The sequence below is a fragment of the Gopherus flavomarginatus genome, chromosome 10, assembly GCF_025201925.1.
Source record: "Gopherus flavomarginatus isolate rGopFla2 chromosome 10, rGopFla2.mat.asm, whole genome shotgun sequence".
Classification (NCBI taxonomy): Eukaryota; Metazoa; Chordata; order Testudines; family Testudinidae; genus Gopherus; species Gopherus flavomarginatus.
In genome coordinates, this window is record NC_066626.1 from 9,377,399 (window position 1) to 9,392,864 (window position 15,466).

Consider the following 15,466-nt stretch of genomic DNA (forward strand, 5'->3'; position numbering starts at 1 on the left):
ATATTTAGAGAAAACAATCTATGTAAACTGAAAACTGTTCTGCTGCAGTCCAGACTGTACAAGTTTTGTTTGTGCTGCACAGCTGGAGTTTATACTGCAATGTTAATCTATCAGGGATATATTTTATGACCCAGGGAATTGGCACTGAGCAGGGTATTGCAACAAATGACACACTGGATTTACGATGATGAGACAGCTGGTATCATTTTTGTCTTTATCTGGAATTTCAATGTTTAGAAAATGGACCGTGACGAATTCTAGTTATTTGGCTGATGGATTTTTAAGCAATCAATTTGCAAACATCTAGAAGATAATAAGGTGATAAGTAATAGTCAGCATGGATTTGTCAAGAAGAAATCATGTCAAACCAATCAGATAGCTTTCTTTGACAAGGTAACAAGCCTTGTGGATAGGGGGAATCGGTAGATGTGGTACATCTTGACGTTAGTAAAGCTTTTGATACTGTCTCACATGACATGCATCTGACGAAGTGGGTATTCACCCACAAAAGCTCATGCTCCAAAACGTCTGTTAGTCTATAAGGTGCCACAGGATTCTTTGCTGTCTCACATGACTCTCTCATAAACAAACTAGGGAAATGCAACCTAGACGGAGCTACTATAAGATGGGCGCAAAACTGGTTGGAAAACCATTCCTAGAGAGCAGTTATCAGTGGTTCACACTCATGCTGCAAAGGCATATCGAGTGGGGTCCCTCAGGGATCCGTTCTGGGTCCAGTTCTGTTCAATATCTTCAATATCTTAGATAATGGCATAGAAAGCACACTTATAAAGTTTGTGGATGATACCAAGCTAGGAGGGGTTGCAAGTGCTTTGGAGGATAGGAATATAATTCAAAATGATCTGGACAAACTGGAGAAAGGGTCTGAAGTAAATAGGATGAAACTCAATAAGTAAAAATGCAAAGTACTTCATTCAGTTGCACACATACAAAATGGGAAATGACTGCCTAGGAAGGAGTACTGCGGAAAGGGATCTGGGGGTCATAGTGGATCACAAGTCAACATGAGTCAACTCCGTTACCAAAAAACCAAACATCATTCTGGGATGTATTAGCAGGAGTATTGTAAGCAAGACAAGAGAAGTAATTCCGCTCTGCTCTTTGCTGACTAGGCCTCAACTGGAATACTGTGTCCGGTTCTGGGCATCACATTTCAGGAAAAATGTGGACAAATTGGAGAAAGTCCAGAGAAAAGCAACAAAAATAATTAAAGGTCTAGAAAGCATGACCTATAAGGAAAGATTGAAAAAACTGGGTTTGTTTAGTCTGAAAAAGAGACAACTGAGAGGGGACATGATAACAGTTTTCAAGTACATAAAAGGTTGTTACAAGGAGGAGGGAGAAAAATTGTTCTTCTTAACCTCTGAGGACAGGACAAGAAGCAATGGGCTTAAATTGCAGCAAGGGCAATTTAGGTTGGACATTAGGAAAAAATTCCTAACTGTCAGGGTGGTTAGCCACTGGAATAAAATTGCCTAGGGAGTTTGATCCTGCTCTGACCCTTGGCCCTGACTGGTCTTGTGGGGATCCTGGCAGTTTGCCTGGACCACCCCGGCCCTGGTGAAGACATTACCCTGGGGGAACATGGAGGCAGTGGTCCATTTCCTACCCAGGATGCCCCAAGCAGTATTGAAGGTCCCTAAATGGGTTGACCGCTCCCAGGAGGAGCTCCCCAGGCTCCAAGCCCAAGTATCGCAGCTCACAACAGAGAACCAAGTTCTGAATAGACAGTCCACCAAGCTCTGTGATGAAAATGTGGCACTGCGGGTCCAACTGGAACAGCACGCCGCAGGTAACCAGCTGCTACAAGAGCAGGTAGCCCGGCTGCAGAATGCAAACACTGCACTACAGGCATGACCCAGTTCCCCTTCCAGAATGTTTTAATGTGGACTGCCAAAAATTCAAGGTGTTTATTAATCAGTGCCGTCTCTGGTCCTGCCCCCTGAGCAAGCAAAAGCAGGACTCATTATTAGCCTCCTGATGGTACATGCATTGGACTGGACCTCACCCTATTTGAATGAGTGAGCCTCATGCTATTATAGACTCATAGACTTTAAGGTCAGAAGGGACCATTATGATCATCTAGTCTGACCTCCTGCACAATGCAGACCACACAATCTCACCTATCCACTTCTATAACAAACCCCTAACCTATGTCTGAGTTATTGAAGTCCTCAGATTGTGGTTTGAAGACCTCAAGCTGCAGAGAATCCTCCAAGTCACTCGTGCCCCATGCTGCAGAGGAAGGCGAAAAACCTCCAGGGCCTCTGCCAGTCTGCCCTGGAGGAAGATTCCTTCCCAACCCCAAATATAGCGATCAGTTAAACCCTGAGCATGTGGACAAGACTCACCAGCCAGCACCCAGGAAAGAATTCTCTGTAGCAACTCAGATCCCATCTCATCTAACTTCCCATCACAGACTACTGGGTCTATTTACCTACTGATGATCAAAGATCAATTGCCAAATTAATTGCCAAAATTAGGCTATCCCGTCATACTATCCCCTCAATAAATTTATCAAGCTTAGTCTTAAAGCCAGATATGTCTTTTGTCCCTACTACTCCTCTTGGAAGGCTGTTCCAGAACTTCACTCCTCTAATGGTTAGAAACCTATAGAACTGGCTTACCTTTCTGCAGGTGTTTTCCACCATATCTGATGATCCTCACCATGCCTACTCAGCAGAGGTGGCCCTGTGCAAACTCTCACAGGGGCAGGGATTATGTAAAGAGATTATGGATGAGCTACTTTATTTGGAGTCCCAGCCTAGATGCCTTTGTCAACCTTGTCATACACAATGACAGTGGCTCAGCAAATGGCATGAGGAAAGGAAGGGGTCCATATTAACATCAAGCCAGTTCCCCTTGGTACCGGTCTCCAACTGGTGCCCACTGCCATGTGACCTCTGAGGGAAAAAAAACCCATTGTTGATGCCACTGACTATGATTTCACTGTGGAGAATCTGGCTATACTCTTGTCAACTGCCCATCCTGAGCTCTAGCATGATGCAGTTTGGGAAATGACCACACCCAGACACGGTAGAGGGAGCTGGCCTGGAGGAGTCCTGAGATAATGTCCCCCTAATCCACACCAAGGCATGCCCCAGCATGCTCCCTGCATCTTAAAGTCCAGGTCTGCCTCTGTGTTCCAGGGGAGCCTTATCAAATTCCACCACAGTGGGCACTGGTGGATTACAGGACAGTGGACAACTTCATTGATGTCAATAAGGCCCAGCCTCTGAATATTCCGGTTCAACTAAAAATGGGTCCCAATTTAGTGGAAACTATAGATTTCATTGGTGCCAGGAACACACAAGATACCACCTCTGGAAGTTGCCATGTGGGAGCATCAGGATGACTTTCAGTTGTGAGCAGATCATTCCTCTCACTTCCACATAATCTTTGTAATTTCATCACTGGTGGTTCACGATCTGCACATCCTTTGGCATGAGCACCAAGTTAGCTCTTTCTCCAAGTTCTGCCAGCAAGTCTGTCTACATGCACCATCTGATGAGCCCCAGAAACAAGATGTGCACCACCAGGACCTGGCTGTGGGTCAGGTGGGAACACCATCAGAGTTGACTACAGCACTGCCCCACAAGTACAGTGACTATGGTGATGTCTTCAAGAAAAAGGATGCTGACACCTTACATCCACACCAGGATTATGATTTCCCAGTTGAGTGCAATCAGATGCCAAGGTGCCATTTGGCTGTATCTGCACAATGTCAGAACCTGAGCTGGCTGCTCTGCATTCCTGTCTCCAGGATAATCTGGCCAAGGGCTTCATAGGGCCACCTACCTCTCCCGCCAGGGCCCCAGTTCTGTTGTTAAAAAGAAAGATGGAAGCCCTCAATCAGGTTACCATCAGGAATACATACCAACTTCCACTCATCCTGGAACTAGTGGACCATGTACAATTGGCTCATGTATTCACAAAACTTGACCTGTGCGGGGCCTACAACCTGGTTTGAATCTGAAGCAGGGATGAGTGGAAGACAGCTATTCGAATGTGTTATGGCAATTATGAATACCTGGTAATGCCATTTAGCCTCACAAATGCCACTGCAACATTCCAATACTTCATAAACAAGGCCTTCCATGACATCCAAGACTGATACATGGTAGTCTACCTAGCTGGTATCCTCATGTTTTCTGAGGGTTTCATGCTACACACTCAACACATCCAGTCTGGATGCATAGCTGGAAAAGTGCAGCATTGACCAGCACTCCATGGAGTTCCTGAGCTAAATCCTGTCTCCTGACGGTCTCCGAATGATCAAAGAAGATGGAGGCAGTATAGATCTGGGCATTCCCCTCTCCCCCAACATCAAGGAACAACAATACTTCCTGGAGTTCACTAACTGTTATAGGCACTTCATCTCTTGGTTTTCAAGCCAAATCACCTCATTGACAGCACATCTGTGCAAAAGCATCACTTTCACTTGGTATCCAGAGGCACAACAAGCTTTCAATCAGCTCAAGATGCCCTTTACAAGAGCCCTGATCCTGGTCCACCCTGCCCTAGCATGACTCTTAATCACTGAGACAGATGCCTCCAGTGTGGCAGTTGGGATCATACTTGCTCAAAGACACAGCACCTTCACCCTTGCGCCTACTGTTCTTGGAAGCTCATTCTAGGTGAACAGAATTATGAAATTCTAGATAAGGAGCTTCGAGCCATCAAAGTGCCCTTCAAAGAGTGGCGCCACTATCTGGAGGGTGCTTGGTAGCCAGTATAGGTATACATGGATCCTCACATGAGGCCCCAATTCATATCTCAAAGTTTGTATTTTTCAGCAGCTTTTAACTCAATAGATGATTATAATATCATATATTTGTATTAAGGTAATATACAGATGTCCCAACTGACAGTCACTCCAAACAGATGAATTAAGAGTTAGAACAGTACTTGTGCTGCTTCACAAGGGCAATTGCTCAACCCTTCTACCCCAAACAGAGTTTGCTTAGAACAACACCGACTATGTCTCCACCAGGCAGAGTCTGTTCTGTGCCAGTTGTGGCTCCCACCCTCATCTCCATCTGGCCACACCTGTCTGCTCCACCAATCACGCAGTCGCCTACTGGTTGCAACAGATCCAGGAGATCCAAGAAGAACTCAAGACCCATGTGGACAAGGCCAAGGAAGACTACAAGTGGTATATGACCAACAGCACTGAGAAGGCCAGGCTTGCAGCATCGGGCAAAAAGGGTGGTTTTCAGCTACCAAATAGCCATGTTGTAAAATGGACCTTCCATACCTCAGCACGTGTTCTATCAGCCAAGTAATCAGCTGAGTGACCATGAAACTTGAGTTACCCAGATCCCTCAAAATACACCCAATGTTTCATGTATCCTTGCTAACCCTATATTGACAACAGCTTTGCTCACTTGGCTCACCCACCCCCCTCTTTGGTACAGGTCCAAGGACATGATGAGCATGAGGTCCAGGAGAGACTGGAATAAAAAATCAGTCACAGTTTCCTATGGTATCTCAGAGACTGGGAGAATAATGTCCTAGAAAGGGGATCCTAGGAGCCCATGTCCTAACTTCATGGTAGGCTTCTGTGTAGGTAGGGTAATGTAAGGGCCAGCAGGCCTAGAGCCTGGGCCTGCAGAGCTGCCAGGTAGTAGACATGTCCATGCTGCCAACCTGCAGTAGCTGTAACCAACTTGCGCTCCACTGCCTATGACCAGCTGTGGACGCAGACCATAGGAAGTCCTACCTCAAGGGGTCTGACAGGAAGCAGCCTCATGTCTCCTGATTGGCTCCTGCCCTATATAAACCCAAGGAGTGTTCCAGGTAGTGTTCAAACATCAGTACAGCTCTCCTATAGCTGCCTTGACCTTTCCTGCTCCTTGGCGCCAGGCTTCGACTTTGGCTTGATTTGGACTTTGCCTCCTAAGCTGGAGCCTGAAACCTGACTCGACCTCTGATAAGAATGGCCATACTGGGTCAGACTGAAGGTCCATCTAACCCAGTATCCTGTCTTCCCACAGTGGCCAATGCCAGGTGCTTCAGAGGGGATGAACAGAACAAGTAATCATCAAGTGATCCATCCCCTGTCACCCTTTCTCAGCTTCTGCAAACAGAGGCTAGGGACATCATCCCTGCCCAACCTGGTTAATAGCCATTGATCGACCTATCCTCCATGAACTTATCTAGTTCTTTTTTTACCCCTGTTATACTTTTGGCAGTCACAACATCCTCTGGCAAAGAGTTTCACAGGTTGAGTGTGCGTTGTATTGATCCTTGGTATTGACCTTGGCCTGGAACCTGACTATGAACTTCTCTGCCACTCCCAGCCTCAGGTTTGACCCTGTTCTAATCCTTGGTCCTAACTATCATTGCTAGGATCCTGATGACATGCCCCAAGAATAGAATTTGGCCTAGATTGTACACGCATGGACTGAGTATATTTTTCATGGTATGTAACGAGTCAGATACCAGATGGGAAGGGAGTCATCTAAATCTATCTATCTTACAGTTGGTTGAAAGATTCATTCATTTGAAATGTTTTGGCTTAAACTTTCAATTTTTGCTGGAAAAATTTGAAACAGTTTTTACTTTGATGCAATTTTCAAAAACTGAAAACTTTGAAAATGTTGGATGTTTGTTTTCTTCTTTCTGTTTTCCACCACTGAATGCCATAGAATGAATTATATCTTGGGGTTTTCTTGTTTTCTCTTCTTCTTTCCCCCCTTTTTCTACTCTGTAATTTCTCAAGATTTCTACAGTTTTGGAAAAGCTAGAGTAGCACCTTTATATTCTACATTCACATTCCTTGTTGTTGTTTGTTGTTTGCTTGTTTTGTTTATTTTATTATTATTTCAAGCATACTTAGTTTCATACCATATATGTTTCACAAAAGGAAACTGCCCATTTATGACTGTACCCTAAGTCCTGCCTCCAGGGTTCTCCAAGTTTTCCACTCTGCAGAGCATTCTGGGAAAGAAAGACCTTATCATGAGCCAGCAGTCCACCTCACTGCTTGGTTCTCAAATATTCCATTCCGTGGACCACCACGAAGGGCTCTGTGACCTTTGGTAGTCCCTACGTCACAGTTTGAAAACCACATAAGTATATAGAAAATAATTGGAAAATTACATGCAGAGGCTTTTTTTCCATGTGGGGCTTTTCCATGTACAGTACTGCAGAGTAAATGACTCATCAGTAAATCAGGACTGCTAGACTGTTGAACTGAAATGCATGGGGCACACAGGGCCAGTGCAAGGAGGTTTCACACCCTAGGCGAAACTTCCAGCTTGCACCCTATCCCCCTCACTCCCCCACCCTGAGGCATCCCCCCTTGGCAGCTCCTCCCCCTGCCCTGAGGCAGCCCCCTTGTGGCAGCTTCCCACCCCCCACCCTCTGCCCTGAGGCACCCCTCCCCCTGCCCCAGCTCACCCCTGCTCCGCACACGAGCACCCCGAGCATGCCTCGCTGCTTCACTTCTCCCGCCTCCCAGGCTTGCGGCACCAATCAGCTCGGGGAGGAGGCAGGGCAGGGGTGCGCTGGGGTGGGCAGTTCCCCTGCATTCCCCCCTCCCTTACTTGCTGCTGGCGGCCCTCCCTGCTCTCCTCTGCCCCAGCTCCCTCCGCCTAAATGCCAGCGGCGACCAGAGCGGCTGAAGATCTGGCTGCCGCAGTCGCTGCCGAAGAAAATGGCGCCCCTCAAATGCTAGTGCCCTAGGCGACTGCCTAGGTCGCCTAAATGGTTACACCGGCCCTGGGGGTACACTGGGCATGGAGCAGTTACAATAGCAGGGAAACAGCAAAAATCAGATTAGGAAAACAAATAGTAACATGGGTATTCATTAAAATGATGGGTCTGCCTTGTACTTGGAACCCAACAGGGCTCAGCCTGTGAGAGCTATGCACAGGCTACAAACCCAGCACCACTACTGGCAGGTCCCTCCGAGAGGCCAAAGGCTGAATGGGTTTGGAGAGTGACCTGCTCCCCCACCCCTAGATTGAGAGGTCAGTTCATGGCAGTGTCCAAGGGCAGGGAAGGCATAGGATGATGTGGGGACACTGGTGCTGCCATTCACCCTATTGTGTTTGTCTTTGCATTAGTGACATTAATGGGGGTTGGATCGGGACATTTTCCTGGCCAGGAGGTTGCCAGGGTCCCTGAGTAAGAGGCGAATATTTGTAAAGGCTGTGGGAAGCTGAAGTCTGAGGCCTTCTTGTTTTGAAATGTGCCAGTCCATGTTATGCATTCTCCTCAAGATAGGTTACAAATGGGGGGAAGAGGAGTAACATGAGTGAGTGGTGAAAATCCATGTGGCAGGCACAAGGAGAGCTCCTGTGCTTGGAAAAACATGATTTCCTCTTCCGTTTTGTTTAAAATAATCTCCTAACTGCAACATTACAGCATCCCCTCACCCCACTCCAGACACCCCCAGGGAAAGGAGTGATTGGAGGGTGATTCCCACTCCCCAGCCTAGCCTAGTGGGGCTTCGATGGATCCGCACTGACACCCTGTGGATACTTGGAGTAAGGACATCTTTGGTCTCTGTCACAGACAGAGCTGAAGGAGGAGAATTATAAAGTAGGCAGTTTCTTTTTTGCCAGAGAACAGAGGCTCTCGGCTGGAGAAGCCTCTGCCACTCCCAACTGATCCCTTCTCTTCATCAAAAATAGACACCAAAAACTTCAAGAAAAGAAATCCAACCCTTCCAACCAAAGATGCAGAAGCCCTATTGACAAAAAGATTCCAAGACTTTTCTCTTCTTTTCCTGATTTGACTTTCTGGAGGAAACTTCGATCTTGTTTTCAGGTAGGCAAAGACTCTTGCTTCACCATTTGATATCTCCATAAACCTTCCTGCTTCTTTTGAAGCTGCTGCAGATGTGAACAGCGAAACTAACTTTTTTATCTTCAGGCTGTGTTTGTGCTGCTGTTTGTGAACTCTTGATCAAGTTGATACAGTAGAATTTCTAGGCATGTTGCTTTTAGAGACTAGACACAGTAAACGCTTACCTCTCTGAGCTGCTCCATAGTTCAGAGATTTACATGTGTGGATATTCTGGGCAACAAACTCTCTTGGGATTAGAATAATTGTTAATGAGGCCACTTTCTGAAGGAAACCTTTTTGGGAGAGATTCTGCAGCTTCTGCTCTTCACAAGACCCAAGGAAAGTTCATATACAAGGGACTGAACTCAAGTTTCAGGCATTATGGCCAAGGGGCTAGTCAGTCACTATAAAACTTGTTGGGCCAAATTAATCCCTAGTGTAACTCTATTGAAGCCAGTGGCATTACCTGAGGGACAGACTTGGCCCACTGAAGCAGTACCAGAATGTTGATGCTGCTACAAAGCCTGAATTATTAGACCCAAGGGCGTCTCTTTGACTTTCAGTGACACAGGAATACAAAATGCTCTTTGCTCCTCACAGAAATCGGGTGTTTTGGTCTGTTGAATTTCACAAGCAAGTCGATTTTCTGCGAAGAGGTGACTGGCAGGATTTGAACAGGGCTCGGTGTTATTGCTAGGGTACACGTAACTTGCTTTGTTCGGGCTGATGGGTTTACGGCGTATACTCTGATTTCATGCACACTGCTTTAGCTGCGCACAGTGAAATGTGCATGTGGCTGGTTCACTAGTACTGCAATTCCAGCGGTTTGCTGATGGGTGTGGTTAACACGGCAGTATAAGCCATCCCCTGGAAGAGGTGCTGTTTCTGCACAAGTGAAAAGGGCACCCAGACCGAGATTGTTCCTCCCTCACAAAATGACATTCCCAGGCCTCTGGCTGCCTCCTTCCCATGCTGTCTGTGCTGTTTGAAGTCCTGTGGTGTTTGATAGACGAGGTAGAGCTGGGGGCCAGGCAATGGAGGGGAATGCTTTGCAGTGGGTGGTCTGCCTGGGAACCAACAACTGAGCACTAAGGGAAAGATCTAAGCAGATTGTTTGACACACACTGAAACTACTGGCACCTGCACTGAGTGAGCCCAGCCTGCGTGTGCGCGAGGGCAGGAGGAAGGCATTTGCCTGGGCATTTGTTGCAGACGAGGGCACAGATTTCTCCTAGTTTTATCTTACTTGATTTTCAGAAGAAACCCTAGTGCCTTGGACAGAGCTAGAACAGAGGGTGCCTATGTAACTGCAGACCACAGGTTGTGCCCCGAGATCACATATTCCAGTGCACATATCCTGCTTCTCCACAGCCTCAACACAACCCATAGCCACTGCCATGAAAACCATGGGCCTGGATGGTTCTTCAAGCAGGAATATGGCGTGTGAAATGTTATTGTAGATTCGCCATCAGTGGGATGATGCACGTGGGAATAGTTATCTTCCTGTGAGCAAAACCCATCTGGTGGCATTAACTCAGCTGCTTCCATACAGTGTTAGCCCAGACACTGAGGCTGGGACTGGTTTGCTAGGGGCACCTCTGGCAAGTGAGATGCTCAGGCCTCTCTCAGGGATGCCAAGTAGATCTTCAGTGTAGGAGGCACACAAGATAGGGATTCTCACCTGCTGATGCTCTCAGCTCTCACAGTTGGGTGAGTGGACCAGAGTGGTATAGGGGACCCTGGCTATGCAGGGAGGTTCTGTGGCACTGAGCTGGCCCTTCTGGCATGCTAGGGGATCTGCCAGCTGTCTCCACTCTCAAGGATGGGAAAGAAGGTCTGTCATGTCTGCTAGCTGGTGTCCTGCTGATCTGTGAGCAGAGGGAATCTGTATCCCTCATTGTGAAATTACTGCCACATTTCACAGGACTCCACACTCCACCAGCCAACGTCTCCCCACTGTTATAGGGAAGGGCAGTGGGGACAAATGGTTGAATGACGTGATTGTGTGCAACAAGACTTGTTGGGGATCATCTCAAATGGTGGGTGGAGCTGCTCTCTTGCCATGAGGAGTTCAGGGGAGGGAGAGATGTCTTTCCATTCTGCCTGCAAGTGCAGACCCGGCAGTCTCCTGCACGGCCACTGTCCTTGCCAGGCCACTGCTTGGCCATTAGGGCATGCTGCAAACAAACAGGGCAACCTAGGACAGGTGTGGATGGGTGAGCTCCTGGGCTCGCATGCAGCACTGCACAGTGCCTTGCGTCTGCACGTGCCCCCTCAAGTCTCCATCGATTCCTTGAGGTGAGGCCTGAACCACACGCAGGGAGAGGATCACTGCACAGGCTGGGGCCTTCTGCATCCACTCCATGGGCATGAAGCCAGGGCTGGTGAGTCCCAGGGCTGCTCCTCCTGTCTCTATTACCGGCAGGGATGTCTCACCTCTGACTCCCAGACTTTGGAGGAGGAGAGGTTGGGGGAAGCTTTGAGAGGGTCCCCTCATGGACTCTGCCAAATCACTCCCTCAGTGCCTGCAGGCCCGTGAGATCAGTGGGGGCCACTCCTCATCAGGCCAGACTGTCCGGGCGCCCTATGTGAGCCAGAGTAGGTAATACAGCCCAGGTGATATGACCTTCCCTGGGCACCTCTCTGCGGGGCTGCCTGGGGAAGGGTCAGTGTGTGTCCCTCACTCCGCTCACCCACGCCTCCCCAACCTGCTCACTGCCTCCACGTGGGTCCTGGACTCAGCAGAGAACCCTCCATGGTATCCAGGGGGACGGCAGGGGACAGCACCCAGCCAGTGACCTGTGGTCCTGTTGGCATGTGGGCCTGGTGAACATGCTGCCCCCAGGGAAGGCTGGGGGAAGCAGATGTAATGGTACCACCTGAGGTGGGGCAGGGGTGCACTGAGGTGGGCTGGAGAGGTGGGGGGTGGGGCTGAGATGGAGTGAGGACCCCGGCTGCTTTAACTGCTGCTCAGGCAGCGACTCTGATGGGAGCATGCCTGTCCCAAGGGAAATCTCTGGTTACAAATGGCAGGGGGGTTGTCCTGGGGCTCTTGTGGGGCACTGCTGTGCCGTATGTGTCACAGGAGTGTGTGTGCACAGAGGAGAGAAGGCTCTGGGTACACACCTGCAGCTCCAAGTCAGCACTACTCTTCTAGTAGCATCATTCATCCTGGTGCAGAAGAGGCCATGGCTGGTGGAGCTTCTCCGCCCCACGCTGCTAGTGCACCCCAGTCCTCTGCTGGAAGGCTGAGAGGCAATCTCTTGCCGTACTCATCCACTCCTTGGCTTCTCCAATGGGGCAGCAAATTGCCACATGGGCTGATGCCTGTCTTTGCTGTTGTGAGCCCCTGTCTACTGTGAGCTAGACTCAGGATCCTTCTCACTGCACATAGGTCACATGGAGGTGGTCCCTGGCCAGCTGGCAGGGCCAGGGATAATCAGCTAATTCCTGAGCCAGCCTATGCTCCAATGATTGGCCCCAGACTGCACAGCAACATAGCTCTCCATGGCGCTTCCCTGCAAACGAAACAAATGGGTGCTGATTTCGCTTTGCGAGCACATCTGAAGTATTTCTTTAATAGGCAGATGCCCTCTGAATGCTGGCTACAGTCCTGGGGCTCAGGATGGGGCCCAAAGGGCTGAGGGGTAATACTGGAGGATTTGGGGGTCCCAGAATGCTTGGCACAGCTCTCATCCGAGCCCCTCAAGCACTCTGCAGACATGGCCATGTTTTCTCAGCACCCTGCTGACAGGTAGGGTGCTATGGGCATGGTATCCCGATTTCCGGGGGAGGAAACAAAGGCAGAGTGGTTAAGTGACTGGCACGAGGCCAGACAATGGCTGTGGTGCTGATCTCACATCACTGTAAGTCAGAAATGGCCTTGTTGGACCCAGTGACATGACACTGGTGGAACCAGCATGACCCTAGTGAGTCAGTGCAGTCAGGACAGCCTGAATCTCGCGTTGCTGCGCTGGCCACTAGACCCCTTCCCTTGGAGCAACATGGGCTGGGGAAGCAACCACCCATCTGGCATGAGGTAAAAGCTGCTTAAAAACAACTTCCAGCCGCACTCCAAGAAGAGGGGTATTTAAAATAACTTAGCTGGATTAGTTAGACCTGAAACCTGACTGCAAGTCCCAAGGTACAGCCACTCTGTGCTGAATGAGGGTGGAGCCACACTCCCAACTGCACAGTGAGCACTTTGCTTGGTGGGTCGCGACTAGCATTGCCCTGGATGCTGTGTGCTGTGAATTGCAGGTTCCAGGCCCCAAAGGGAGCACTGTGATCATCCAGTCTGCCCTCTTGCATAACGCAGGCCAGGTGACGAGGGCACTATTAGAGAAGCATCTGCTCCTGATTTTTAAAATGTCCAGTCAGAAGACTCCAGCCCGACTCTTGGTAAGTTGTTCCAGTGGCTAATTCCCCTGACTGACCCCTGGGTTTGGTTTGTTCTCCTGCAGGAAGCTGAATGTGAAGTGAGGTGGCTAAGATGTCCCAACCAGCCTTTTTTGCTGTTCTTCTTTGCATGACGCTGGTTCCCCTCCAGGCTCAGTATGATGAGATCGAGTTCACAGCCTTCAGTCCTCGTTCAGCTGCCTGCCCAGGTACCAACAGGATAACTCGTCTCTCTGCCTCTGTCCTCTGTATTCAGCATTAACACTGAAAACTCCCCTGGGTTCAGTTCTAAAGGCTGCTCAGAGGGGCCCCTCCATGGCATGCCAGAGCTCACTGCTCCTTTGCATTGGCTGCACAGTACCAAGCCCCGAGGAGCTTCCTTGCCCAGTGGGTGGGGCAGGGCACACATGCAGCTCCCATTCCTGAGGGATGAGCTGGGGTGCGGATGTCTGGGCATGAGGATCTCAGTCTAGGGGAGGCAGGATATCACTGTAGATAGCACAGTGGACCCAGTTTGTGTGTACATTGTGAGTTACCATTCCTTATCCTCCCTGCACCTCCCTCCCAAACCCATTCTAAGAAGTCAGTGTAGACAAAGCCCAGTGTAGACAAAGCTGGGTGATTGGGCAACAAAATTGCAGATGAAATTCAATGTTAAGTTCAAAGTAATGCACATTGGAAAACATAATCCCAACTATACATATAAAAATGGGTCTAAATTAGCTGTTAAGAGCATAAGCATGGCCATATTGGGACAGACCAAAGGTCCATCTAGCCCAGTATCCTGTCTTCTGACAGTGGCCAATGCCAGGTGGCCCAGAGGGAATGAACAGAACAGGGAATCATCCAGTGATCCATTCCCTGTCGCCCATTCCCAGCTTCTGGCAAACAGAGACTAGGGACACCGTCCCTGCCCATCCTGTGTTACTAGAAGGAGTAAATAACACTTCCTTATTTACTTTCTCCATATTAGGAGTGATTGTATGGACCTCTGTCATATCCCCGTTTAGTCATGTCTTTTACAAGCTGAAAAGTCCTGGTCTTATTAATCTCTCCTCATACAGAAGCCGTTCCATATCTCTAATCATTTTTGTTGCCCTTTTTTAAACCTTTTCCAAGTCCAATATATCTTTTTTGAGAAGGGGTTACCACATCTGCATGCAATATTCAAGATGTGGGCATATCATGGATGTATCTAGAGGCAATATGAGATTTTCTGTGTTATCATCTATCCCTTTCTTCATGATTCCCAACATTCTGTTCACTTTTCTGACTGCCGCTGCACATTGAGAGGATGTTTTCAGAGAACTGTCCACAATCATAGGCGCCGACTCCATGGGAGCACCCGCGGGGAAAAATTGGTGTGTGTTCTGCACCCACCAGCAGGTCCTCACTCCGCCCCACCTCACCTCCTCCTCCACCTCCTCCCCTGAGCGCACCATCCCCGCTTCTCCTCCCAGCGCTTGCCGCCGCGAAACAGCAAGGAGGAGCGGGAATGTGGCACACTCAGGGGAGAAGGTGGGGAAGAAGCAGGGCCAGGGCAGGGGTTTGGGGAAAGAGTTGGAATGGAGGTGGGAGGGAGCAAGGCAGGGTTGGAATCGGGGCAGGACTGGGAGCAGGGGGGCACGAGTACCCACCAGAGCCAGGAAAAGTTGGTGCCTATGTCCACAATGATGCCAAAATCTTTCTTGAATGGTAACAGCTAATTTAAACCCCATCATTTTATAGATATGTTTTTCAATGTGCATCACTTTGCATTTATCAGCACTGAATTTTGTCTGCAATTTTGTTGCCCAGCCATCCAGCTTTGTGAGATCCTTTTGTAGCTCTTTGCAGTCTGCTTTTATCCCCCTTTATCTATCTGCTTTGCAGTCTGCCTTGATCGCCTTGTCCACATGCCTGTTGACCCCCTCAAAGAATTCTAGTAGATTGGGGAGGCATGATTTCCATTTACAAAAACCACCAGTTTGCCCTGTACTGAAGTCAGGCTTACCAGCCTGTATTTGCTGGGATCACCTCTGGAGCCTTTTTTTAAAAAATGGGGTCACATTAGCTGTCCTCCAGTCATCTGGTACAGAAGCTGATTTAAATGTTGGGATACAGGCTACAAGTAGTAGTTCTGCAATTTCATATTTGAGTTCCTTCAGAACTCTTGGGTGAATCCCATCTGGTTCCTGTGGCTTATTACTGTTTAGATTATCATTTTTCCCCAAAACCTCCTGTAATGACACCTCAATTTGGGACAGTTCCT

At 48.7% G+C, this 15,466-nt stretch overlaps 1 protein-coding gene across 2 annotated transcripts in view; it reads left to right on the plus strand.

The window, feature by feature from the left end:
• The first annotated feature begins 8,584 nt into the window (after positions 1–8,584).
• COL6A2 (collagen type VI alpha 2 chain) overlaps positions 8,585–15,466 on the plus strand; it is a 53,551-nt gene continuing 46,669 nt past the window's right edge. For both annotated transcript variants that reach the window (XM_050916481.1, XM_050916482.1), the window contains exons 1-2: positions 8,585–8,799; positions 13,281–13,424. In XM_050916481.1, the coding sequence (XP_050772438.1) occupies positions 13,310–13,424 (115 nt within the window). In that variant the 5' untranslated portion in view covers positions 8,585–8,799; positions 13,281–13,309. The remainder of the gene's footprint in view (positions 8,800–13,280; positions 13,425–15,466) is intronic.